Source organism: Cydia fagiglandana, chromosome Z, assembly GCF_963556715.1.
Source record: "Cydia fagiglandana chromosome Z, ilCydFagi1.1, whole genome shotgun sequence".
NCBI classification, from domain to species: Eukaryota; Metazoa; Arthropoda; class Insecta; order Lepidoptera; family Tortricidae; genus Cydia; species Cydia fagiglandana.
Window position 1 is genome coordinate 7448661 of NC_085959.1, and position 26262 is coordinate 7474922.

A 26262-nucleotide genomic window follows, 5' to 3' on the forward strand; every position below is an offset into this window, starting at 1 on the left:
GTTTTGTATTTTAAATACACACAATATATTACATTTCTCTGGAGTTGTTTCACATTGGTCCAATGATCGGGGAACTCCCGCGAACATCATATCAAAATTGCCTATTGGCCTCTCTTTCTTGCATATTCGAGCCATAGAGACGGAGATAGTCAAAACCTTCGCCGCATGTTCGCAGGCGCCCATAAGACAAGTTAGCAGGGTCAATTTATTTAAAATTTCTATTCTAATAAAAAACACAGTCTAGTTACAAATTTAAAGCGGGCTTAACATATGCGGGTCCGCGAGTGCGAGCAGCACGTCGCTATGTGTATACATTGCATGCATAGCGCTATCTCGCTCACACAAGTCTGTGTAAAACCGTGAAGGCCCTATTTCACAAACCGGCAATGGTAAAGCGTGTTCGCACTTGGCCGATGACTAGAGATCTTAGAGTCAGTCCGTGAAGTCTGCAGCGGATTTGATAGCCCACGCAGTGCACGTGTTATTTTAAACGTCAAACTTATATGAAATTATGTTGTAAATCCGCTGCAAACTTTTCTTGGTCCGACTCTAACCGGTAACACGGTTAAGACTTGTGATTTTATAAAATAGGGCTCAAAATATTATTATGTTAAGGCCCCTGTACACAATGGGCCAGACTGGGGGACGTATTTATGCGTTAGAGGGAGCAAGTGATATTGCTATCTCATTCTACCGCATGGCTGCGTCCCTTGGCCTGGCTGGCGCTGGCCCATTGTGTACAGGGGCCTTTACAAATGTACTGGACTAAAGGAGTATCCAGACTAGTCAATTTTTCGCCAATCTGATTAAATTGCCCGATCGAATCAGGACTTGCGGACAAAAACGCCAATTTGGCTCGCCGAATTCAACCGCCGATAATGACAATGACCGATATTACCGATAAAATGAGGTGCGGACGCAAGTATACCAAATTGTGAGGCCAGTATTTTCGTTATGATGAGGCATTTGTTTTCTTTTTAGAGGGCCCTAATATCACCATAAATTTAAAATTGGTCATTAAATTGGAGATTGACGCCAATTTCATTTCTGATGCTAATTTTTGAAAAACGGACAATAGCAATTGGGAAAGTAGTGGTATTAACCACTCGTATTCAATTCTATTAGTAGAATTTAAATGCCTCGTAGTGGAGATATTATTACACGAAATACACTATATCGAGCGGTCGAATTTCAAAAATCGGCCCCCTAGTAGCTAGTACCAGCATTAAACACTAAAATTCATAGTAAAGGAAACAACATCAGCTATATTAATTTAAATAGTTACATTTACTAATTTAGTCTCATTTTAAGTTAAAAAAAATACTTCAATAGGGAAGCAGGTTAGACGGACAAAGAGTTCAAAAATATCTGCTTGATATTAGCTAAGGAAGTTTTAAGTAAACTATCTATTCAAAATAATAAATACAAATTGTAGTACAAAAATCGATTGATTTTAGTTTGTATACCTAGTCCTGTATAACCCTTATTATAGTATTGATATGAAGTTAATGATTGTCGAGGAAGTGTAGATATTTTTGAACTCTCGTCAGTATAGATTTTTACGTTTACTGTACACGAGAGAATATGAAAAAAGTGGGCTCATCCTAAGTTGTGATGAGGAATTCCCATTATGTAGGTACTTACATATTTACATGCTGCTCTTAACCACCTAAAGGGGCCCACTGATTAACAGTCCGCCGGACGGTATCGGCCTGTCAGTTACAACAAAATTTTGACAGTTCCGAACAACTGACAGGCCGATACCGTCCGGCGGACTGTTAATCAGTGGGCCCATTAAGGTGAGACCTTGTTGTTGATACGCCCATGTTGTTGGCATTTTCTGTCAAATGGACTTTGATAATGTTTGGCAGTCAATTAGCGGAATTATTGTAATAGATATATGGCGTTATTCATAAACGCTTATTACAGATGCAGTGCATAATTATTTACCATCGTATTTTCACGGAAACTTACGAACGTGTCTTGCTATTTCAGTCAGTCTCGGTACAAAAAGTACTGAGGTTGACTGAACTAGCATGACAAATACGAACGTTAACGAAAAAATACGATGGTAAACAATTATGCACTACATCTGTAAGTCTAACAAGCTCTTGATAATTGATTATCGTTTGTGCTGAAAAATAACAGATATGTTATTTTGACAGTTTTGTTTGTTAATGTTGTGTAACAGAGATTTGATAAGTTTTAATGAAAAGGGGGATAATCGTTTCAATTTATAATTTAGTATATAAAATTTACAAAGTTCTGAACTATTTTTCGTGGCAAAACACAATCGATTTATATTCCAGCTCAAGGCGTTTGTGAAAAAACCGGTTATGTATATAAAACCGGTTTATGAATTAGGTTAATTATTTGTTACATTCATTCGAACGAATACAGGTCTAAAGTAACGACAGTAAGCACGAAGAATTTTGTACATTAACCTGCCTGTTCCAATCTGTATCGCACACGCATTACGAGTATGTATTATATAGCTGTCCCGCTCGTAGTCCCTATAGTAAGCTGGGCGTGGGCGGGACAGCAATATAATGCGCGTACGACAATGTCAGCGAGATTGTTCTTAACACCTCTTCTAAAATCTATCGGCGCGATTCGGGAAATGAATTAGAGATTCACTAGATATGAAATATAAAAAATATGTGACGTTCCACGGCACCATTGCAAAGGTACCATTGCCTCGGCTGAATATTGGAGCGGAGTGGTAATAATAGCGTAAGCGCCAGCCGCCATAAGGTACCTTTTGCCGTGGAATGTCACATATCTTTACTATTTCATATCTAGTGAATCTCTCATTCATTTCCCGAATTGCGCCGTATTAACTCTTTATTTTTTACAAGGTGGCTAAAAAATAAAAGCATTCCCGTTGCCAGGGAGGTTTTGGGATTACACTGACCAACTTTTACTATGGGACCAGCCCCGAAATGGGGGAAATAAAATGGAATTTACCCTCCTATAGAAAATAAACGAGCCAAAATGTATGAAACAGACACTTTCTTTTTCTATTTCGGAGTTGGTCCTATAGTAAAAGTTGATCAGTATAATCCCAAAATCTGAAGGCAATTATTTTTAGCCATTCTGTATAATAGTCATAATAAAATGCGCAAATACACACACACACTTTTGTCTGAGCTAACTGTATAAAAATAACAAACATCAAATCTTAAGTTAGGACTTTTATTGGAATGTTAGATATAAGAAAAGTGTAAAAATTGTAAAACACTTAGTACCTTTACAAAATGCTTAAGGGCCGTCTAAATTAAAACTTATCTACCTTGCATCTGCCCGCCACTTCATATGCATAATTGCATATAATCATTTTCATCCTTCTACAGAATTATTTTCGGGATAAAAATGATCCTACGTCCTTCCCCGGGACTCAAACTATCTCCATGCCAAATTTGATCGAAATCGGTTCAGCGGTTAAAGCGTGAAGAGGTAACAGACAGATTTATTTTCACTTTTATAATACATAATATTACAATACATATTTCGATTTACACGGTAATGTAGGCGTGACCAATTATTAATTAAAAAGTTTTATTTTAGACGAACTTAATATAAATAATTAAGTAATATAATAACAACGAAGGAATGTTAACAATTTCAGAACAAATACCTACTACATATAGGATTAACACTAAATAGACATTAAGACAACATAAATAGACAATCCTGGCCAAGTGATAATCGTTAATAGAAAACACCAACCGAACTTAACCCTTTGAACGGTTATCGTGCGCGGCGCGTCATCGTGAACCTTGTAGTAATGCACGAAGGTTGATATTGGGGTGTAGCCGCGTGCGTCGGTTCACATCTTTGGTGGTCAATGGGTTAAATAATGTATGGAAAAATGTCACTTTTCGTCCGACCTGTCGTCTAGATTCATGTTTACTTTTCGATTGGCTTTTGTTAGTAAACGAATGCCATCTTGGCTACGTCCCTGTAGTACAACGCAGTTTTCTAAATAAATAAACCGGTTTCAAACGATTAAAACCGGTTTTTTTATCGAAACCCGATACATTTTGCATTTATCGCGTACAGTCGTCATCAGAACCGGAGCGGCCAGTGTTCAAAAATATAAAAAAAATACACTTAATCTTGATAATAGAGGATTTGTTCAGATATTTGGGAACACCTTGGCCGCTGCGATATATCTGATGGCGGCAGTACATTTAGTTTAACTTATATGTACCGCGGTGATATGCACTGCTCAAAACACTCAATACCACGCCTCGAATTTCATTTCACAGTTGCACCGTATGGAAATATTGTCTACAAGTATATCACATAACAACAGATGTTGTGCTTAATTGTTTTCCTTCGTATTTTCTCGGATCATGCCACTTAAGTTAACCTCAGTACTTTTTGCACCGAGACTAACTGAAAAAAAGACATGTTCGTAAGTTTTCGTGAAAATACGAAGGAAAAAATTACTGAGATGATTTATTTAATCGTATGGCGATATGGTCACTGAGATGATGATGATGATGAAGTGATTTTTAGGCAAAGTTACAAGGCTTACTTCTGTTATGATTTTTTGATGCTACATATTCACCCCGGCACATAAACGGTACATGTTTCTCTATAAAATTTCGTTTGCACCACTCAAAACACTAACGATACCACTTCTTGACTCAAAGCGGTAACACTGCCCTCAGTCAGTATAGCCCTTTGTGTGATAATAATAATATATTTATCTGGGACACCGAGCTTCGCTCGGAAAACATAAAAACTAAAAATGCGTGTTTTCCCAGAGATAAAGCCTAGCTAGATCAATAAACAAGAATTGCTCGTTTAAAAGTATTAGATAGGTAGATTATTATCACACAAAGACTCTTTCACAAGTCACAACAACATTTGCAGTGATATTGTCTCAGCAAACGTTGTATTGACTTGTGTAACATCCCCTGAGGCCAACTTGCACAATATTTTTTTAATTTTCTCAGCTAACATCATAGACTAGTAATCCTCTAGACCGAGTTTAGAGCAATTATTTCATGCAACCGATGATGCCAAAAATGCGGGGTGGGCGGGACGAGGTGAGCGAAATCCCGTGCCGTGATTGGTCCGCTCAAAGACACGAGCGTCACACAAAGACACGTCGACTCGAACATGGAGTAAAATTACCGTATGCGTGGCAGAGGGGGTAGCGCGACTATGCTCAGTCTGGAGGATGTTTTGGGTAACATTCCATTTCCAACGACAGCTGTACTACTGTCAATTTTACTATGGAAATTGACAATGACAGCGACGCGTTCAGTACCGGTAGTGCAGTTGCGGTTACAAATGGAATGTTACCATTTATCTGTGGCTAACATACCTAGCCCTACCTCCCGTCTCGTCTCTGCATCACCTCGAACAGTACCAAGTTAGCGTCGACGTCGCTATCGTCGCTCGGGTGCGTCCACTTGGCCTCGAGGAGGGGTTCTCCGCCGCCCTTGGGCGTCCGGGAGCGGTTCACGGGGTCAAAGTCGTCGTCTAGCGGCACTGCGCCCGTTACGGATTTTATGAAGAGGACCTGTGTAACAATTACATCATATAGTTCGTTTATTTTTTTGCATTATATATAGTCCTCCTCATCGATTTCGATGACGGCGACCTCAAAAAATTTACGGATTACGCCTGTTATGGGCCCGAATGTGGCTGGCCAGGCCGAACTTGGTCTTAAAGACTCTTCTGCAGGTGTTACAATAGAGTTGGCCAGAATAGAGTTGGCTTTTTTGCATTAGAAATAAGGTAAACAATCTTGATGTGTCTTTTAATTGAAAAACACTTTGTAAAAATAAGTTACGGCAAATATGTAACAATTATGAATCTAATACGATCATTTATATTCTTCTGCTTTCATAAGTAATAGTTACTGATTTTTAAAAAGCGTTTTTCAATTAAAATACATCTCAAAATCCCTTCTTTAAAGTTCTTTCTAATGCTAAAAAAAAACAAATATACAAGGCTTGTGTTGTGGGTACTCAGACAACGATATATATAATATTAATATATAAATACTTAAATACATAGAAACAACCATGACTTAGGAACAAATATCTGTATCATCATACAAATAAATGCCCTTACCAGGATTCGAACCCGGGACAATCGGCTTCATAGGCAGGGTCACTACCCACTAGGCCAGACCGGTCATCAAACAACACAACACAACACACAACCACGACACACACAACAACAAACACAACAACAACAGGAGTCACGACACGTCTGTAATCGATGCGGCAAGAAGTGCCGATCGGCCACTGGTCTATACAGTCATTGCAGTCGATGTAGGCTGAAGACTACTTCCTCAAAATACCTTCTTTAGTCGCTGCAACTATCATCTGCAAAGATGCTGTAGCCAATGATGATGATGTTCACCTTATGTACAATGTGTCCGATGATGCCCAGGAGACACACGCCGAGACCGGCGACGTTGATCGCGCTCAGCCGGTCCCCGCTCACCTCCACCGCCAACACTAGAATGATGATGTTCACCTTATGTACAATGTGTCCGATGATGCCCAGGAGACACACGCCCAGACCGGCGACGTTGATCGCGCTCAACCGGTCCCCGCTCACCTCCACCGCCAACACTAGAATGATGATGTTCACCTTATGTACAATGTGTCCGATGATGCCCAGGAGACACACGCCCAGACCAGCGACGTTGATCGCGCTCAGCCGGTCCCCGCTCACCTCCACCGCCAACACTAGAATGATGATGTTCACCTTATGTACAATGTGTCCGATGATGCCCAGGAGACACACGCCCAGACCGGCGACGTTGATCGCGCTCAGCCGGTCCCCGCTCACCTCCACCGCCAACACTAGAATGATGATGTTCACCTTATGTACAATGTGTCCGATGATGCCCAGGAGACACACGCCCAGACCGGCGACGTTGATCGCGCTCAGCCGGTCCCCGCTCACCTCCACCGCCAACACTAGAATGATGATGTTCACCTTATGTACAATGTGTCCGATGATGCCCAGGAGACACACGCCCAGACCAGCGACGTTGATCGCGCTCAGTCGGTCCCCGCTCACCTCCACCGCCAACACTAGAATGCACATCTCCTGAAAACAAGATTCAGATACATTTATAGGTGATATTATCAGTTTTTTTTGGATTAGAATTTTTCCAACTTCCAAAATAGCGGTTATTAACTTTATCTCCAGAAATGCTACGGTAGGATATCTAATATTGCGATACAATAATATGTAAACAACAATATAATTCAGTGCAGTTACTTAGATTTTTATTTAGTAAGAAAAAAGTTACCACTACTTTTGAGGTTATAAAAATAATAATCTAAAAAAACGGTCAGTTTTATACTCATTTGGACATAAAGTAAAACATGATTGGGATGACGATACAAGCGTGAGAAAGATATAGTATGATTCTCTCTGCCTATGCTCCAGTGACAAGAGACCCTTAGAGCGATTTCACTTTGTCTGATCCGATATCGGATGTCGGATGACCTTTGGAGAAAAAAAACAACGGGTTGCACTCCGGGAGTGCCGGCAGGAGTGAAAACACAAAATTTTTGCAGCACTATGTATAATTGAGGTTAAAGCCTTCTAGCGTTATTTCGTCACATTACTTGAAACCCCTAAGCACATCACTGTTAGTACTAGAGTTATATTAGTAGCAGTTAGATGGAAACTCACTATATGGCATTTTAATCAATAGAGAAAAACTCAATGACATTGTAATTCGATCAGGGCACGTGTCCGTCTTACGTCTTAAGGTCACGTGACACCTGTTACGAGTTTAACATTTTTCCCCATCACAAAAAGTGCACAGCGCTCTAAAGAAGTTTTCACTTCAAAAATTTCAAAATACTGATTATGGTAAGATTATCTTAAATATCCCGGCTATGGACGGGAGGTACGCCTATAACAGTGGAGTATGGTAAGATTATTTTAAATATCCCGGCTATGGACAAAAGGTACGCCTATAACAGTAGAGTATGGTAATATTATCTTAAATATCCCGGCTATGGACGGGAGGTACATCTACAACAGTGGAGTGTGGTAAGACTGACCTTAAAGATCCCGGCTATGGACAACGTCAGGCTAGAAGTGTAAGTCACTACGAGGAACTCTGAAATCTCCATGAGGAATGCGATGGTGGCGCCCCCAGACACCTTTACTAGCGTTGGCACTAGCGCCCCCTGCGGCAGGGACAGGAGGTATACGAAACAGGATAGACCTGAAATTAATCAGATTAAGTTAGCATCAGGGCTCGGAACCGGTATTGAAATACCTGTAAACCTGAAAAACCAAAACCAATATCGATATCGGTCCAAAACCGTTATATTATTTCGTTCATTAAAAAACCGGTTAATTCATGGAACGCGAACTAACAAATTACGTTCTCTCTCCTAACCGGTAAGAAGAGGGAACGGAACTTTAGGGTTCGCACTTCGCGGGAACGATATAATACCGGTTACTCTTGGCTTTCGGAGACTCTCGGTTAAACTCGTTGTCATACGTGAAGGAGATAGCAATACTCACTCGTTCTATCTCGTTTCGATATCTTTAATTTAACCGGTTAATTTCGTTCCTCGAGAACGAAATGAGAACGTATATGGCATAAACCGTTATCTCAAAAGAACAGTTCTTTAACCGGTAACCGCAAACGAAAACGAAATCCATTTCGTTCCCGGGCGAATGAACGAAACCGGTTTGACAAATGAGAACGGTTTCCGAGCCCTGGTTAGCGTTGTTTAGCAGGCATCAATTATCATGCACATTTGAGTTTCGAAGTTAAATGATGGTTACATTGGTTTTTATTTCATAAACAAAATTTTCTTTAAAAAATGTTTTCAAAAGTAACATTTAAGTAATAAAAATATGGTAAACGATAAATTATTCTTTTAATTTGTAATGTATTACAGTTTACATTTATAGTTCGTTTTTTTTAGCATTAGAAAGAACTTGAAAGAAGGTAAATAAGCGATCTTGGCATGTCTTTTAATTGAAAAACGCTTTTTAAAAATCAATAACTATTACTTATGAAAGCAGAAAAATATAAATGATCGTATTAGATTCATAATTGTTACATATTTGCCGTAACTTATTTTTAAAATGTGTTTTTCAATTAAAAGACACATCAAGATTGTTTACCTAATTTCTAATGCTAAAAAAAACGAAGTATAGGTAGTATATACCTCGCGTTGGTGTGGTGAAAAATTTTGTGTCTCATTCGGTAGCAAAGTTTGGTTAACCCTTGAAATCCTCGCAAAGCTCAAGATTCCACTTTTCAACCCACTCACTACGCTCGTTTCAATTTTGGAATCTTTCGCTTGTATTAACTCAATAGGACGACGGAGTTAACAATTTTGCCCCCTAGTAAAACTAATAACAATTTTATAAGTTAGAGTTACACCAAGAGAAGTTTGCAACGTATTTGATAACACTCGCAGTGCATGTGTTATTTACGTGTCATAATTTCATAGAAGTTTGAAATTTAAAATAACACTTGAACTGCATGTGCTATCAAAATAATTGCAGACATATCTTGGTCTAACTCTATCTGACCTTCGAAGAGCAGGGCGAAGGGCAGCAGCGACAGGAACATCCACGGCTGCACATGGAACACCATGTCCACCTGGTTATGGAGCCCTAGTCTCGGTGCATCATTAACTATGCTAGCTTCTTCCGAGGAATACACTGACCTTCGAAGAGCAGGGCGAAGGGCAGCAGCGACAGGAACATCCACGGCTGCACATGGAACACCATGTCCACCTGGTTATGGAGCCCTAGTCTCGGTGCATCATTAACTATGCTAGCTTCTTCCGAGGAATACACTGACCTTCGAAGAGCAGGGCGAAGGGCAGCAGCGACAGGAACATCCACGTTTGCACATGGAACACCATGTCCACCGGGTTATGGAGCCCTAGTCTCGGTGCATCATTAACTATGCTAGCTTCTTCCGAGGAATACACTGACCTTCGAAGAGCAGAGCGAAGGGCAGCAGCGACAGGAACATCCACGGCTGCACATGGAACACCATGTCCACCGGGTTATGGAGCCCTAGTCTCGGTGCATCATTAACTATGCTAGCTTCTACCGAGGAATACACTGACCTTCGAAGAGCAGGGCGAAGGGCAGCAGCGACAGGAACATCCACGTTTGCACATGGAACACCATGTCCACCGGGTTATGGAGCCCTAGTCTCGGTGCATCATTAACTATGCTAGCTTCTTCCGAGGAATACACTGACCTTCGAAGAGCAGGGCGAAGGGCAGCAGCGACAGGAACATCCACGGCTGCACATGGAACACCATGTCCACCGGGTTATGGAGCCCTAGTCTCGGTGCATCATTAACTATGCTAGCTTCTTCCGAGGAATACACTGACCTTCGAAGAGCAGGGCGAAGGGCAGCAGCGACAGGAACATCCACGGCTGCACATGGAACACCATGTCCACCTGGTTATGGAGCCCTAGTCTCGGTGCATCATTAACTATGCTAGCTTCTTCCGAGGAATACACTGACCTTCGAAGAGCAGGGCGAAGGGCAGCAGCGACAGGAACATCCACGTTTGCACATGGAACACCATGTCCACCGGGTTATGGAGCCCTAGTCTCGGTGCATCATTAACTATGCTAGCTTCTTCCGAGGAATACACTGACCTTCGAAGAGCAGAGCGAAGGGCAGCAGCGACAGGAACATCCACGGCTGCACATGGAACACCATGTCCACCGGGTTATGGAGCCCTAGTCTCGGTGCATCATTAACTATGCTAGCTTCTACCGAGGAATACACTGACCTTCGAAGAGCAGGGCGAAGGGCAGCAGCGACAGGAACATCCACGTTTGCACATGGAACACCATGTCCACCGGGTTATGGAGCCCTAGTCTCGGTGCATCATTAGCTATGCTAGCTTCTTCCGAGGAATACACTGACCTTCGAAGAGCAGGGCGAAGGGCAGCAGCGACAGGAACATCCACGGCTGAACATGGAACACCATGTCCACCGGGTTATGGAGCCCTAGCCTCGCTCGCTGCATCAGCAACTGGGCGAACGTCCACCGGAGGCCGCCGGCGAACGAGGCCACAAGCAGGAAGTTGAAGCCGAGCAGGTTGAACGCGGTGGCCTTGTATGTAAACATGACGAGGCCGACGGCTATCATGAATACTATGCCGACTAGGGACCATGACTGAAATGTAAACAAATACAGTTACAACCAAAACCAGAAAAAAAATGATACCATTTACTTGTTTTCGAAAAACCATTAACTTTGGAGTATTAATAATGTATGCCCTTATATGTTTGTTCGTTACTATGTAAATTATAGATAAAAGTAGGTACACGAGTAGAAATTGTAGCAAAAGTATTTTTATATTTTCCGGTTTTCAAACGATATAGATAATGATTAATAAAAAAAAATCATGCATGAGGCTAATTAGGATCGCGGAATACATATAATAAGAAGTCAGCTATCGACGTAATAAAAGCCTAAAAGCTTTTTGAGCTAATTTATAGGTATTCTCTCAGTATTATCAGAGTACCTATAGTCTACATATTACATACATACATACATACATATAATCACGCCTATATTCATCATTTCTCTTAGGCTAGGGTTTTTATAATATAAATATAAAAGTAAAATATAAAAACACTTACAAAACAATAAAAAATACATATAAACACATTATAAAAAACCTAACCTAGGGTGCCGCCAGCAGCGGGGCAAGATCACGCCTATATATTATTAGTCTACATATTATCCGAGTATAATATAAAGGACGCTTTCGTAATTCATTATTTCATTAGAAATTACTTTGTCGAAACCAGTATCGTGTAAAGCAGCGGTCGGCAACAAGCGGCCCGCGATAGACTCGCTTGCGGTCCGCGAGTCTCCCTGCATGGCTATTTTGTATATAATATTGACAAACGTCAAAGTCACAAATATTACCAGTGCGGCCCGCGTCAACTTCGTTAACTACTATGTGGCCCTTGGCTCCTAAAAGGTTGCCGACCGCTGGTGTAAAGAAAACAACCTATTGCTTTGTAACTAGTATCGTAAAAAGTAGATTTATACTTCTTTTCGCAATTGCATTTGGTTACGGAACTGCGGTTTCGTACGCGGCCGAAGGCTTATTAAGCCTGTACGGATATGATGTTCGTTCTCTGTCTACGTGACAGCATGATAAAACGGTATCCGTCACTTTCTATCTCACGGTGTTAAAAAGTGACAGTTATTTTATCACGTGGATAAAGCCATCCATAATACGCTGGCTGGCGAGACAAACGCCCACAGTGTATGGTGCCTTCGGTCTGACGTCCGACTCCCTATCCCTACTAATACTATAAATGCGAAAGCAACTTTGTCTGTCTGTTACTTCTCCACGCTTAAACCTTAATAAATAATAACAGAGTTCTATGTACAAAAACCTGATGGTAGGCATTACAACCAAGTTAAGGATTTCTGGATGTAACTTAAAGTCACAAACTGAAAACGCCGCCCCTTTGTTTGACATAAAGTGACTGACTGATGATGACTTAAGTCATAAATTATGACTCATAATTTATTGTTTGTCATATTATAATCAGTCTTAAAACTGAAACCGTTAACTTTTCAGGATTTTCGTAAGGCTATCCTATATTAGGTTAGGTTGTTAGGTTAGGTTTGTTTAATGGCAATCCTGAAAAGTTACATGTTTCTCAACAAAACAAATTATGACTAACGAAAATGCGGACAAACAATAGGTACATTATGAGTTAAAACTTTTTGGGGAACAATAGAGACCCACTGAAAACATTTGTTTATTAAATTTCTAACAAGAATTTACCACAAAAGAGTTGTTTTTTAACTGTTGTGTAAGATTTTGTGAAACTTATTGTGCGTCATTTTTTCTGGGAGAAGCTTTATAACGTTTAAAATGAAGGTCTACGTACTTAATTATAGACTTCAAGTCCTATTGTCACGCTGCTCACGCAACAAAACTCCAAAACGAACTTAACTCAGAAGCCATACCGCGAACTACGTATTTTTCACTTTTACATTTTCTTATCGTAACGCGAGGCCTTCAGCTCACAGAGCCACGTAGGTATTTAGGTGTCATTTTTTTCATCACATTTTGATAACGAATGAGCTTATTGTACTGTGGGACTAGGTCGATCTGTGTAATATTATCCTGTTATGTATATTTAATAGGGAATACTACGCAAAACTCTACGTAGGGGGCGCCACTACCACTACCCTATCCATCACAAACTGGGGGTCTACCGCGAAACAAGAAAATCAAAATTTCGTAATATAACCACTCTATCAAGTGCATATTCGAGCGATAAAGAGGCAGATAAATAAATTTCCATTTTCGCGTTTCCCGGTGGGTCTTTTTGTTAACCAATCGCCTTGATGCATCAATGTCATATTTTATTGTCTGTGAAAACTTGTCAAAAAACAGTTGAAGGCACAGTATGTATAAATTAAATTACTCTATGATTTACTAGCTAGCTTAGTGCTGCACTCTGGCGGCAGAACATTGTAGTAATACCGCCTATTATTTACGCGTGCACCTTATCGCTTACCATAAGGACGAAATTTGCCCGTATCTTTATCAGTCGTTATGTCAAGTGTCCTTATAGACTAGTTAGGCAAGCGACAATGTGGTACCTTTTGCTTGAGAACGTCACAGTTATCAATATAATATATCGTAGGGTGACAAGCAAAAGTCACTAAGTACTATCAAAAAATTAAAGCAACAATACACTTGTAACACGGTTTATTGTCCAATAATTTCAATGGTGTTTAGTTATTGACTTTTGCTTGTCACCCGACGATATATACGTAAAATATGTTGTTACTCAGGAGGATACATGCACAGTTATTAAATATACTGATAATTAATGACCTCGGAATACCGGAAAAGGCGTTCGAGCAAAACAACGAACGATTTCCTGTTACAATAAACGGTTAGAGAAAAAAATGAGAACACTTGACAATTCGTCTCGTTTCGTCAAATAAGCAAAAAACTAGGAAGCGGGTATTGTAAGTACTCGGTCATCTTGGTTTTGCCGAAAACAAAAATCGGTTTTTAAATTACTTAGTCATTGTTACCTACTACTTAGGTAACAAACATGAAAACAAATCGATTACGTTTTCAAATTACCCCTCAAAATTTAAAATTTACATATCAATATTCAGAGATGTGAAAAATACTTTATAAAAAGTATTTAAATACAAAATACAAATACTTCCTTGATAATACTATTTCAAATGCAAAATACAAAATAGTTTTTGAATTTGTATTTAAATACAAAATAGGTATTTTCAAAATACTTTTTAAAAATACAAATACTTTGCGATAAAAGGTACTCTGAGTAGTGAATACCTAGTCTGAATTAAAAAGTATTACTCGGAATTTCCGAGTTGAAAAGACTCTTTATTCTTTGAAATCAATCCTCTATCTAAAGTGCAAATTTCTAGTTGTTTGCTCATATTAACCGGTAGGATGTAGACCTATGGATGATGGTTATTAACGGCCAACTTTTAAAGCATTAATTTGTAATGTTTTACAGCTAGTATAATGCCTCTCGTTAGTGTGATGAAAACGTCTCGTTTGTGTTTCACCAGGGCAGAAAAGTTTGTTATCCTCTCGTGCCTTGAAACCCTCGCAACACTCAAGATTCTACTCTTTTTTAACCACTCGCTACGCTTGTGGTCATGTGCGACGTTACTATAAACAGATTCAACAGTTCCATGTTAAAGGAATGAGAGAGTTGTCAGGATTGTAACATCAGAAGTGATTGTAACTCGTACCTACACTACCTCCTATAAAGTATTTTGTATTTTGAAAATAGAAAATAGGTCCCAAAAACTATTGCAAATAAAATACATAATAGTTTTCTTCAAAAGGTATTTAAATACAAAATACAAAATAGGTATTTTGCATTTTGTATTTGCATTTTAAATACAAGTATTTCAAATAAGTCACATCTCTGTCAAAATTACCGTTTCGTGCCTGCAATCACTGCAGCCCCTTAAGCACCAAAATGTTGAAAGGAAACTGAACTTTATTATTTTAATTAAGATTGAATCTCCAATAATCATAAATTTTGAGATGTGACCATTATGCAGGCAGGCGGCATTTTGATTTTATTATATTCATGTTCTATGACATCGGTTACACGCTAATTCTGGCGTCAGTTCAGTCCATCAGTCGTTTTATTATCGTGTAACACTCGGACTGATGGACTGATGAAAATTTAATATTTTAGATAATATCCGTCAGTCTATTTTGAATGACACAAACTTTGAAAACTGATAGGAGACTGATCGTGTAACCTGTTTGTGTCATATCATAAGTTAGAAAAGTGTGTTATACAATAAGTGTACTAATCTTATGATACTGACAACATATGTATGTATTTATTAACAGTATAAGTGCCTTGGCTGGAGCTGTAAACTTATACTTAGTTTACCTGAATAAAGAATAAATACGTAGTGCGGAAAAGAGGAAATTTGAAACGAGTGGCGATAAATTGACACGAGGTGCGAATTACCTATTCGCACGCGTATCGTTTAATATCGTTTAATAATTATTTTATTTTGTTTTCAGTACTTCTTGTCATAGCGGCAAGAGAAATACATCATGTGTAAAAAATTAAATTGTCTAGCTATCACGGATCCTGAGTTACAACCTGGTGCCAGACGGACGGACGGGCAGACGGGCAGCGGAATCTTAGTAATAGCAGGGGTGCGAAACTCTTGACTTCGGTCAAACTCGGCTCCGCTCGGCTCAGCATTGCTCCGAGCAAGTATTAGGGTTGGCACCACATGACTTCCTTTTGCGTGCACGACCACAGATAAGATAATCACTTGATTTTTGACAACCCTAAATAGCCGAAAGTGCCATATATTAGAAAGGGACAGCATGAGTCGACCCTGAACCGCTGTCAAACTTCGTTTTTGTAGGAAGTTTCCTTTCTGTACGGTAGTACTATTAATTATTCTGTGGTAATAGAGTCCCGTTTTCGCCCTTTGGGTACGGAAACCTAAAAACTAACCTTCCTCTCCAGACCGAGTAAGATAGCGAAGCCGAGTATGAAGATGATAGTGGTAGACTTCGTCATGGTGTACAGCGAGATGGTCACCAGCTCCAGGCCCCAGTTGGAGAATCCCACGTCTATGCCGCTTGCGAGTCCTGGGAGATAACAAAAGAAGTCTTCATCATCATTGTTCTTAAGAGCTCTTGTCGGTGGAGTAATCGCCATTCCGTTCTTTTTTCTGCCACTGTTTTGAGCTCCTGATGCGTCACTACATTAATTTTCTCTTTGGCCTGGTCTATATATGCACGTCTCAGTCTTCCTCTGCCTCTCTGGTCTTCTATTCTGCCTTCAATTATAGACTTTATGTAAGTATCGTGACGTATCAGGTGCCCCAACATGTTTCCCTTTCTGTTTTCAATTGTTTTTAGCAAAAAAAGTATTTGGCAAAATTTTCATGTCTGTTATATCACAAGCTTTTATCGCTGACTGTACTTATCTGGCAACGGGCAATTAATACTCGTCGAGTCAATAGGGAATATTACGCGAAACTCTGCGTAGGGGGCGCTACTATCACAATCCATTACAATCTGGGGGTCTACCGCCAAACAAGAAAATCTAAATTTCGTTATCTAACCTCTCTATCACTCTTACACATTCGAGCGATAAAGAGGCAGATAACCATTTCGAATTGCGCGTTCCCGGTAGGCCTTTGTTAACAAACCGCCTTGATGCATCAGTGTCATACTTTATTGTATGTGAGTGTGAGTTAGTGCTGCACTCTGGTGGCAGAACATTGCAGTAATACATATATTCTTTCAAATCCAAACACAATTAGATTGTCACATTAAAAAAAACACTGTCCACCTAATGGTGAGTGATGTTGTTTAATAGTGATGCTGTGCGGCATACGTCGGCCTGGTAACCTAGGAGAGTCGGCAGACCCCTGACACTGCGGCACCTGGGGTACCTTACCTACCTGTGGGTGCCACGGAGCGTAAGCACGTCATGACCGCGAGCCGGTGATGAAGTGGCGCGCAGCGGACGCACACGGACACGTCACTATCAGGTACAACTGTCAGCGGGTAGCGTCAGGTACCTGTGGGCGCCACGGAGCATAAGCACGTCATGATCGCGAGCCGGTGATGAAGTGGCGCGCAGCGGACGAACACGGACACGTCACTATCAGGTACAACTGTCGGCGGGTATCGTCAGGTACCTGTGGGCGCCACGGAGCGTAAGCACGTCATGAACGGTAGGACCAGCTGGCTCGAGCCGGTGATGAAGTGACGCGCGCAGCGGACGCATACGGACAGACACCATTTCACTATCAAGTGGTACATCACCACCGTTAGGGGGTAGCGGAAATCCTGTGAAAGAAAGTTTTGTTGAGAGTTTGGCAATCCCATTATGAGTTCGGGCTTTACCCAAAAGGCTCGAGTAAAGCCCGCAACTTAAGTCAACTTTTACATCACTACCCAGTGTTGGGTAGAATTACTGTTATTAAAATTTTCGGACTTTACTTTACCCAAAAGGCTTGGGTAATACTAGTTTTATCCGGGTAATTTAAGTTTAAGCAACCTTCTAACTAATAACATTACCCGTAACATATATACACGGTGTAACATGAGTAAACCGAATAATTTTAACAGCGTATTCCTGATCATATTTAGAGACAAAAATGTCCTATAAACTTTTTTAAAAAAACGCCTAGTTTCAGAGATAATATTAATTTAAAAATAAACAAGTTTTTGTTGTTACTTAATGTAAAAGGCCTTTTTGGTGGTAATGTTGCTGCTATGGGACGTAGTCTAAATATCCTTATTGATAGATGTCAAAAAGTGACAAGGAACACTTTGCAAAAAGGTTTTACGAAAAAAAAATGTAAAAATCAATTTTAAGTAACAAGTTTACCAATAACATTTTTTGTTTATGTACAAATACATTCAAAAAATTGAAAAAACAAAACAAAAAAAAAATTTTTTTTTTTGCGAAATTGACCTAAACTTATATTACATTTTTTCCTTCTTTTGACCTCAGAAATGCGTGGTTAAAGTTATTCGGTTTACTCATGTTACACCGTGTATACATATGTATAAGGAAACCTCGCATGTATTTTTCTACAGTGAAGTCAAAAAGTAGCCGAAAACACCTCGCGTGATTTGTGCACAACCCCTAACAATGTTTTAAATTCATGGTTCTTTAAAACTACTGAAGACATTAATATCGGAATCGACCTAATATGAATAGTATTTACTGAAGACGTTTACCGGATTGAACTTACTGAAAAGATATAAAAACCTACTTATGACAAGGCCGTATGGTTTAGAGCTTTACCCCCTTATTCATAAACGTTTACTAAAGTTGACAAGCCGATAATAATAGTTTGTCCCTTTCCATCATACCAATACGTCGGAAAGGGACAAACGATTATTATCGGCTTGTCAACTTTAGTAAACGTTTATGAATAAGGACGTTAGCCTGTCCAGATGAACGAAAAAAAAATTCATGGTACGGTCAACTGTAAAAATATGGGTGTAGCCAACTTACTCAAAAAACCGGGCAAGTGCGAGTTGGACTCGCGCACGAAGGGTTCCGTACCATAATGCAAAAAAAACAAAAAACAAAAAAAAAGCAAAAAAAAAAACGGTCACCCATCCAAGTACTGACCCCTCCCGACGTTGCTTAACTTTGCTCAAAAATCACGTTTGTTGTATGGGAGCCCCATTTAAATCATTATTTTATTCTGTTTTTAGTATTTGTTGTTATAGCGGCAACAGAAATACATCATCTGTGAAAATTTCAACTGTCTAGCTATCACGGTTCGTGAGATACAGCCTGGTGACAGACGGAAGGACGGACGGACGGACGGACGGACGGACGGACGGACAGCGAAGTCTTAGTAATAGGGTCCCGTTTTACCCTTTGGGTACGGAACCCTAAAAATGTCCCATAGTTCTTAATTCGCTGGTATAAGAGCTATAAGACATATTTTTGAGATGATTTGTGCGCCCATATTTTTACAGTTGACTGTACCTATGGACTTAGAGGTATTTTTATGTATAGTTAACAAAAGATAAATAAACACCTCATGGAATGGTTTATGCAAAGACAGGTATCTCGCAAAGCATAGTTATAAAGATAACACCTTATCAGTAAGTCTATAAGACCTGATATGTGACGTCCCATGAGTAAAGGTAACTTATGGCGGTTGGCGCTTACGCTATTATTAACGACGCTCCAATATTATTGCGGCCCTATGCGACGTAAGCGCCAGCCGCCATAAGGTACCTTTTACCGTGGAACGCGATGTGCAGGTTGGTATGTTTTTACTATATATGTATTACTTTAATGTAATAAAAACCGGGCAAGTGCGAGTCGGACTCGCGCACGAAGGGTTCCGTACCATAATGCAAAAAAAACAAAAACAAAAAAAAGCAAAAAAAAAAACGGTCACCCATCCAAGTACTGACCCCTCCCGACGTTGCTTAACTTTGGTCAAAAATCACGTTTGTTGTATGGGAGCCCCATTTAAATCTTTATTTTATTCTGTTTTTAGTATTTGTTGTTATAGCGGCAACAGAAATACATCATCTGTGAAAATTTCAACTGTCTAGCTATCACGGTTCGTGAGATACAGCCTGGTGACAGACGGACGGACGGACGGACGGACGGACGGACAGCGAAGTCTTAGTAATAGGGTCCCGTTTTACCCTTTGGGTATGGAACCCTAAAAAACAATGACAAAAATTTTTTTGATAATACCGGAAGAAAAATATTAAATTTGTGCCTAAAAATGACTTAATAGAAATGTTACTGTCGAGCATAGGGTCATTGCGTCAGTTTATTTTAACAAATTAGCTTTTAGCATTTATATTTAATGGCCAACTTGTGCCAACATAATAATCTATTACTTTCTGTTCTCCAAAAGTAGAAGGAAGCTGCAGCCTTATGGCTCCTCTACACGATGGGCCAGCGCCGGCCACTCCAAGGTACGCAGCCATGTGCTAGAATGAGATAGCAATATCACTTGCTCCCTCTAACGCATAAATTGGAGTGGCCGGCGCTGGCCCATCATGTAGAGGAGCCATTAAAAGACTATTTCATTACCAAGTAAAACTTCCTGCAATGAAGCAAAATAAATTATTTTTACCAAGGTTGCAATGCAATTGATTATGAATGGAATTCATTAATGAAGTGGCCATGCACTTCCTCAGCTGGCTGTAGATAGGTACACACATATTTTAAATAATTGTGCTTAGAAGGATAATCGCAACTGCAGATTGTGTGAATAACAATAGAAAAGTACTGTAACAGGATAGTAGCTGTTTTGCTTATAAATAGGGTTTGCACGACGGATCCGAAATGTATGGGAAGATCCGCGGATCCGGATCCAGATCCGGATAATTTCATACATTTCGGATCCGGATTGCAAACCCTACTTATAAACTAATGGAACAATAGAGTTGGAAGTATAGATTTTAATAAAATATTCTTTTTACTCAAATAAATCATGTTTTTAGAATACCTGCATGATTATTATTGTTTATATAAAATGAAAACAAAATCTTTAAATTTAAATATAAGTACACATTTTTTTACAATGGGGGACAGGTTTGGGGGACCTAAGATAGGTGGGTAACTTTTATTAATTTAATTACATAATTAGTTTTTGATGTATACTTAATTTTAATAATAGTTTATTAGATTAGTTAAATAACAATATTATTAAATTTAGTACACATTTTTTACATGAATTTGCCTTGCTACATGAATCTCAGTAATATTGGGATTCCTCTAAACCTAGGCTAGACTAATAGGAAATTAGCTTATTATTGAATATTTTAGATGTGCTTTTTTTAATCTTATTTGTTTTATAAGCAAGTAATATGTACTTAGGAAAAATATTAACAAATAATATTATTTTTTTCATAAGCAGGATGGATTACTAGCACTATCACATTCAGCAAAATAATTAGAATTATGTTCTTAATACTAATAATCTAACTAATTCGCTAAAATCATAAAGATATTGATGTAAACAGATAAAAAAACACGAAACAAGATAATACTGAGTGCTCACCTTCAGTAGCCATCTCTGGTAGAAAGTCAATCCGATCGACAGCGAGAAGTACAGGAGAATTAATCCTAGGGACAGCAGACCCTTCTGGCACCAGAACTCAGAACGTTTCTTCTTAGGTTTAGCTGTAGCTACCTCTTCTTCGACTTCAGCTTTGGTTGACAGCTGCTCATATTTTACCCCTGGCATTGCGGGCGCAGGACTGTCCGGGTATCCCAAACTCACTCAGCTGCATAGCAGCTACTAAATGCAGTGTACAGGAACTTTAATAATTTTGTGTATATTTTTTTATTCCGTTTTTCCTGTGTGTCCGATGGGATAGAAACGTCACGTATGACGGGACGGAGCGATAAACATGGATGCTAGTGCTGCCACCTTGTTGCCACATTTCTTGTCGATGAAATTAGCGCATGCGCACTAGAGAGCGCAAGCGTATTTTATTTATTTTAATTTGAACTACTGCGGAAAATATAAATCAAATATAAATACTTAGTTGGAAAGAGGCATTAGGTTCCTCAAATCCGTATTTCGACTTATCTAGTTATTGTTTGAATTAGATTATTAGTGTATTTGTCAACGTCCAATTCGGACCGTTTATCGCGATATCATATCACATTTTTTTTCGTGACGTCACGTCATTGTTTGTGTCATATATACGTGCTGTTATTTTTTTATTTTATGATATTTTGGTGCATTAAGTAAATAATATATAATGAAAACATAAATAAATACACATTGTGATGTAGGAACATCTATAATAAAAAGATATCTCAACCGAATAAACCTGTAAGTAATCGTTAAATGAATATTCTTTGATCAGAATCTACGCAGTAACTTTTACTGGACGTTTCACTAAAAGCAGGACAAATTGCATAATACTTTTTTGTTGAAAAGTCATGGCCTTGCATTGTTTTAACGTTCAACAGATGCAATAACGTAATTTAGGGCATAATAGATTTATTATACTTTGAAAAGTAAAATTTATTGATATCATTATTAATCCGTTTAAGGTGTTTATTTACTAGCCTACAAGTATCGTTGTAAGTTCACAGTGTTTATTATTCTCTGGAAACATATCTGAATCCTATTTGTATACTAAAAATGGCAAGCCCTTGGCAGAAAAAGTATTTGTGTTGTGTATTTAATATACCCTAGACTAGACTAGAAAACAATATTATTAAGATTACTTATCATTCCAGGATATCAAAATGACGGACTCAAGTTCGTTCACGTCTCTGCTGGCGTTGGTGGACAGCCACCTGTCCAAAACCAGCATTCAAGGGCAAGCTGAGGGGGCCAGCCACAGCCTCAGTGACCACATCCAAATCCCACGGCTTGCCGGGCAGATTGGTGTCCAGTCTGACACCAGATTGACTCCACCTGGCCAGCGGATCAACATACCCACATTCCAGTTAGGTTCTAGCCCCATTGACAATGTCCTTGCTCAACAATTATCAAACATGCTCAAGGCCAAAGAGCTTAAACGGCAGCAGGAAGAGGAGCAGCAGCGACTTGTCGAGGAAACCCGCCGACTTAAATTAGAGGAGGACAAATGTGTTATAGATCTCATGCAAGCATTGCAGACACCGTACAAGCCTGAACCAAAGAAGGAAGTCATCAGTACCGCCAGCTCTTTTGAAGACCTCTTTGAAACCAACTTCATTGAGGAATGCCCTGAAGAAGTGCAGATGAAAACCCCTGAGCCTCTACTTCCGTTAACAACAGACATTTCATACATGCTTCGACAAAAAGTAAAGAGAGGGAAATGCTCGCAGTTTGGTAAAGTACTCACATCCCGCTTAAAGCCAGTAGCCGCTCCGTACTTGCACGAGATGATTGAGAGTGACATTGTGCGTTTTAAATTTGACACTCCATCGCCCTGTGATTTGATAAAGGAGAAGCTACGCAAGCCAACATCATACAACACTTATAAGTTTAATATATTTGACATGGTATAGGGAAGACAGAGACCGGCCAGGTTTGGGCGGTCGAAACAATCTTCTGGGATAATCTGCAAGTGCAGGCCAGCTCATGTTGTCGATACAACATGAGCTGGCCTGCGCTTGCAGATTATCCCAGAAGATTGACTCGATAGTCTTGTCTGCAGGAACGCAGCGCATCGCTGCGGGCGCCGCAGGTACTACGTGTCTCCTTCTAAATCTTAAAGTCCAGTCTTGATGCATAAAACTACGTAAACCATTTTTTGGACTACCAAATTTTAATATAAGTTATATTTTATATTAATAAATATAGCGGTAATATGATCGCTTACCCAGACCGGTAATTCACCGAAAGGGTGAATCAACTATTACTTGTTTTCATCCGTTCAACTAGGGTACAACAGTAACATATTTTGTGCCATTATGAACCAAAAGGTACTATTGTTGATTGTCAATAAGGCACTATTTCCATATAGCTTCAATTTGAAATCAATCTTGACGACAACTGACAATGTATGATACTGATACCTTTTGATTTATAAAATCACATTTATTTACTTTGAAATGTTGTTACACATTCCACTTAGTAGCCTAATACAATAGGTACGGGTGGTTTTATTTGATGTTAGGAATCACACGAGCCTAGCCGCTATACATTATACTATTATTACTAACGTATAGAACCCCGGGCACAGAATAAATAACCCTTTGACCGCCGTTGTCCGGTATAGAAGACAACGATAGAACGATACGCTGGCGCCGTCGTCTTGTATACATGACACAAATTCAACCACTGAGTTAATGTGAAAATAATAACAATTGCAATTTCATTTACACTCGTGTTCATATTTAAGGTCTTTGTTTTTTCATTTATTTGCTTTTTAAGCCGCTATATAAATCCCTTCTTTTATAATAAGGCATTTAAAAAAATTGCTCCAATTTTCAACATTTTTCATGTTCCTCGTCGCCGTTGTCTTGTATAAAAGACAGCTAGGGATGGGAATGTTAACTCGATATGGGAATTTTTAAAGTAAATATAAAGTCAGAAATATGTTTTTATCTAAGTATTTGAACACTTGTTAATCGCCAAATTTTTTCAACGAATAGTAGGTAACTACTTACTAGAATACGTAGAACGAGAGTCAGATAGGCATAACTATATTTAAAGTTCAGGTAGCTTCTTTAGCTCTATAAAGTAGAGTCAGACAAGTAAATTTGCCATTGTAGATTGTGGACTATTTAATTGCAGAAGAGATAAATAAAAAAAATAATTGATGTTATTTTATAGCTTAGTGGGAAGGGATACACCGCAGCGACCGCTTCGCACAAGTGTGGTACAGGGACTTACCTGTTTATCAGACTTTACTTTTATTGTTATAACATTGAAGTTAATGTGTAACTTTTTGTAACAAGTCGTTGAAAGTTTTTTTGATAAGAGTTTACCTATAGATTAATGTAAACCAAACTGAAATTATAATGATAGATTCTAATTCCGGAATAATATCTTCACTCATTAAAAATTCAACCCACGTGTAATTTCCACTAAAACAGTTCCGGTATATTGACTTTATCGACACATGATGCGCAGCTTTAACGTTACGCCAATAAAGTTTACGTACCGACAAGCGCTTACGCCGTTGACCTAGAGACTATTATTACTTGATCGGCGCGGAAACAGTCCTTGTCGGTCTGCATTGCGGGCAGTCCATGGGCGCCGTTGTCTTGTATAAAAGACTTCTCGTACAGCCTAGTGCGGCGATATCACGTCTTGAATCGACATTGTTTAGTGGTTGTTTTTTATGTTAAATCCCTATATTTTAAACATTTTCGGGTGTAAAACATATGTTTAATTTTGGCAATTTGGAATGAAATTAAAACAGGATAAGAACAAAGCTAAATTAAAAAGATTTTTACCATAATATTGTAAATATCGATATCACTATTTGCAATCCCTAAACTTTTTATTAGTTGTTTACTTAAAATTTGCTCTGGCGTGTGAGTGAGCGTCTTTGCGGACTAGGTCCGGCGGCCAAAAGGTTATAATAGTACTAGTAGGTCAGGAAATGAATGCTCAAAAAACGTTGTAGAGGGAAATGCTAGGAACACAATTTTTGACTCCGTAACTTTGTTTGGACTAGTTAGGAGGTGAACATATCAAAAGTCCCCGGCTGTAGCCCCGGTGCTGGGGGGTAGAGGGGGGTAAGAAGGTCGATTTTTTCGGTTTTTCATTGATATCTTGGAAACTTTGCGTCTTAGCGACATGACTACTAAGACAAACCGAAAGCTGATAAAATTAGTTACAAGTTTTATCAAGTCAAGTTTTTCGATATCGTGAATAGTTATTGAGATACCCGCTCTTGAAAGTTTATTTAGGGATTTTAATTTTATCTTGATATCTACGTCAGTGAAGCTGTTAGGCCATGTTTGGTATCATTTTCGTATAAATCGGGGGTGCTGAATTCATTTAAGGTATAACATTGACACTATTCCGAAGTAAAACCAAAATTTAAAAAAAAATATTTTTTTAAATCCCTCTTCACGCTTAAACTGCTGAACCAAATTCGTTGAAATTTGGTATAGAAATAGTTTCAGTCTCGACACAGGACATAGGATGGTTTTAATAACCAAAAGCATCTTTTGAGGGTGTGAAAAGTGGGGTGGAAATTTGTATGGGGAGTCAATAACTGCTGAACCGGTTTAGATGAAATTTAGGATGGTATACATCTGTGATTTAGATGAAAGTGATACAAAACATGACTTCAAACCTTACCTTAAGCAGTATTAACCTCAGGAATTCAGTTTCGTCGACGAAGTTGAATTCCCCCCATACTCCATTTCACAACTTTAAAGGATGATTATTGAAATAAAAAGTATCTTATGTCCTGTCTTGGGACTCGAAATATCTGTATACCAAATTTCTATTAAATCGGTTGAGCGGTTTAAGCATGAAGAGGAATTTAAAAAAAAAAGGTATTTGTTTAAAGTTTATATGTTTTTTCTTAGGAAAGGTGTCAATGTGATACCAAAAATGAATTCAGCACCCCCGATTTATACGAAAATGATACCAAACATGACCTACCAGCTTCACTAATGTAGATATCAAGATAAAATTGAAAGCCCTAAATAAACTTTCAAGAGCGGATATCTCAAAAACTATTCAAGATATGGTAAAACTTGACTGAATAAAACTTGTAACAAATTTTATCAGCTTTTGGTTTGTCCT

General features: G+C 39.0%; 2 protein-coding genes across 2 annotated transcripts; one reads left to right on the forward strand and one right to left on the reverse strand.

Annotated features, from left to right (window-relative positions):
- Window position 1: 1 nt before the first annotated feature.
- Window positions 2-21438, reverse strand: LOC134678777 (solute carrier family 35 member C2). The gene is made up of 7 exons (XM_063537477.1): window positions 21103-21438; window positions 17239-17389; window positions 16041-16177; window positions 10929-11181; window positions 8061-8227; window positions 6976-7089; window positions 2-5539 (listed from the first exon to the last, which is right to left on the reverse strand). The coding sequence occupies exons 1-7, from the start codon at window positions 21286-21288 to the stop codon at window positions 5348-5350; spliced, it is 1200 nt and encodes a 399-aa protein (XP_063393547.1). The 5' UTR covers window positions 21289-21438; the 3' UTR covers window positions 2-5347.
- Window positions 21439-21733: 295 nt separating this feature from the next.
- Window positions 21734-23131, forward strand: LOC134678242 (uncharacterized). Its single transcript, XM_063536711.1, has 2 exons — window positions 21734-21885; window positions 22299-23131. Exon 2 carries the CDS (start codon window positions 22308-22310, stop codon window positions 23055-23057), a length of 750 nt encoding a protein of 249 aa, XP_063392781.1. The 5' UTR covers window positions 21734-21885; window positions 22299-22307; the 3' UTR covers window positions 23058-23131.
- The last annotated feature ends 3131 nt before the right edge of the window (window positions 23132-26262 follow it).

Bases quoted from the DNA above. Each gene is read 5' to 3' on its own strand.
- LOC134678777 (XM_063537477.1), bottom strand. From the start codon at position 21,288: ATGCCAGGGGTAAAATATGAGCAGCTGTCAACCAAAGCTGAAGTCGAA. The intron at 8,228-10,928 runs GTCAGTGTATTC...GATTAATTTCAG, and splicing joins CTTCGCCCTGCTCTTCGAAG to GTCTATCCTGTTTCGTATAC. The intron at 5,540-6,975 runs GTGAACATCATC...ATTGTTACACAG, and splicing joins TCGGACACATTGTACATAAG to GTCCTCTTCATAAAATCCGT.
- LOC134678242 (XM_063536711.1), top strand. From the start codon at position 22,308: ATGACGGACTCAAGTTCGTTCACGTCTCTGCTGGCGTTGGTGGACAGC.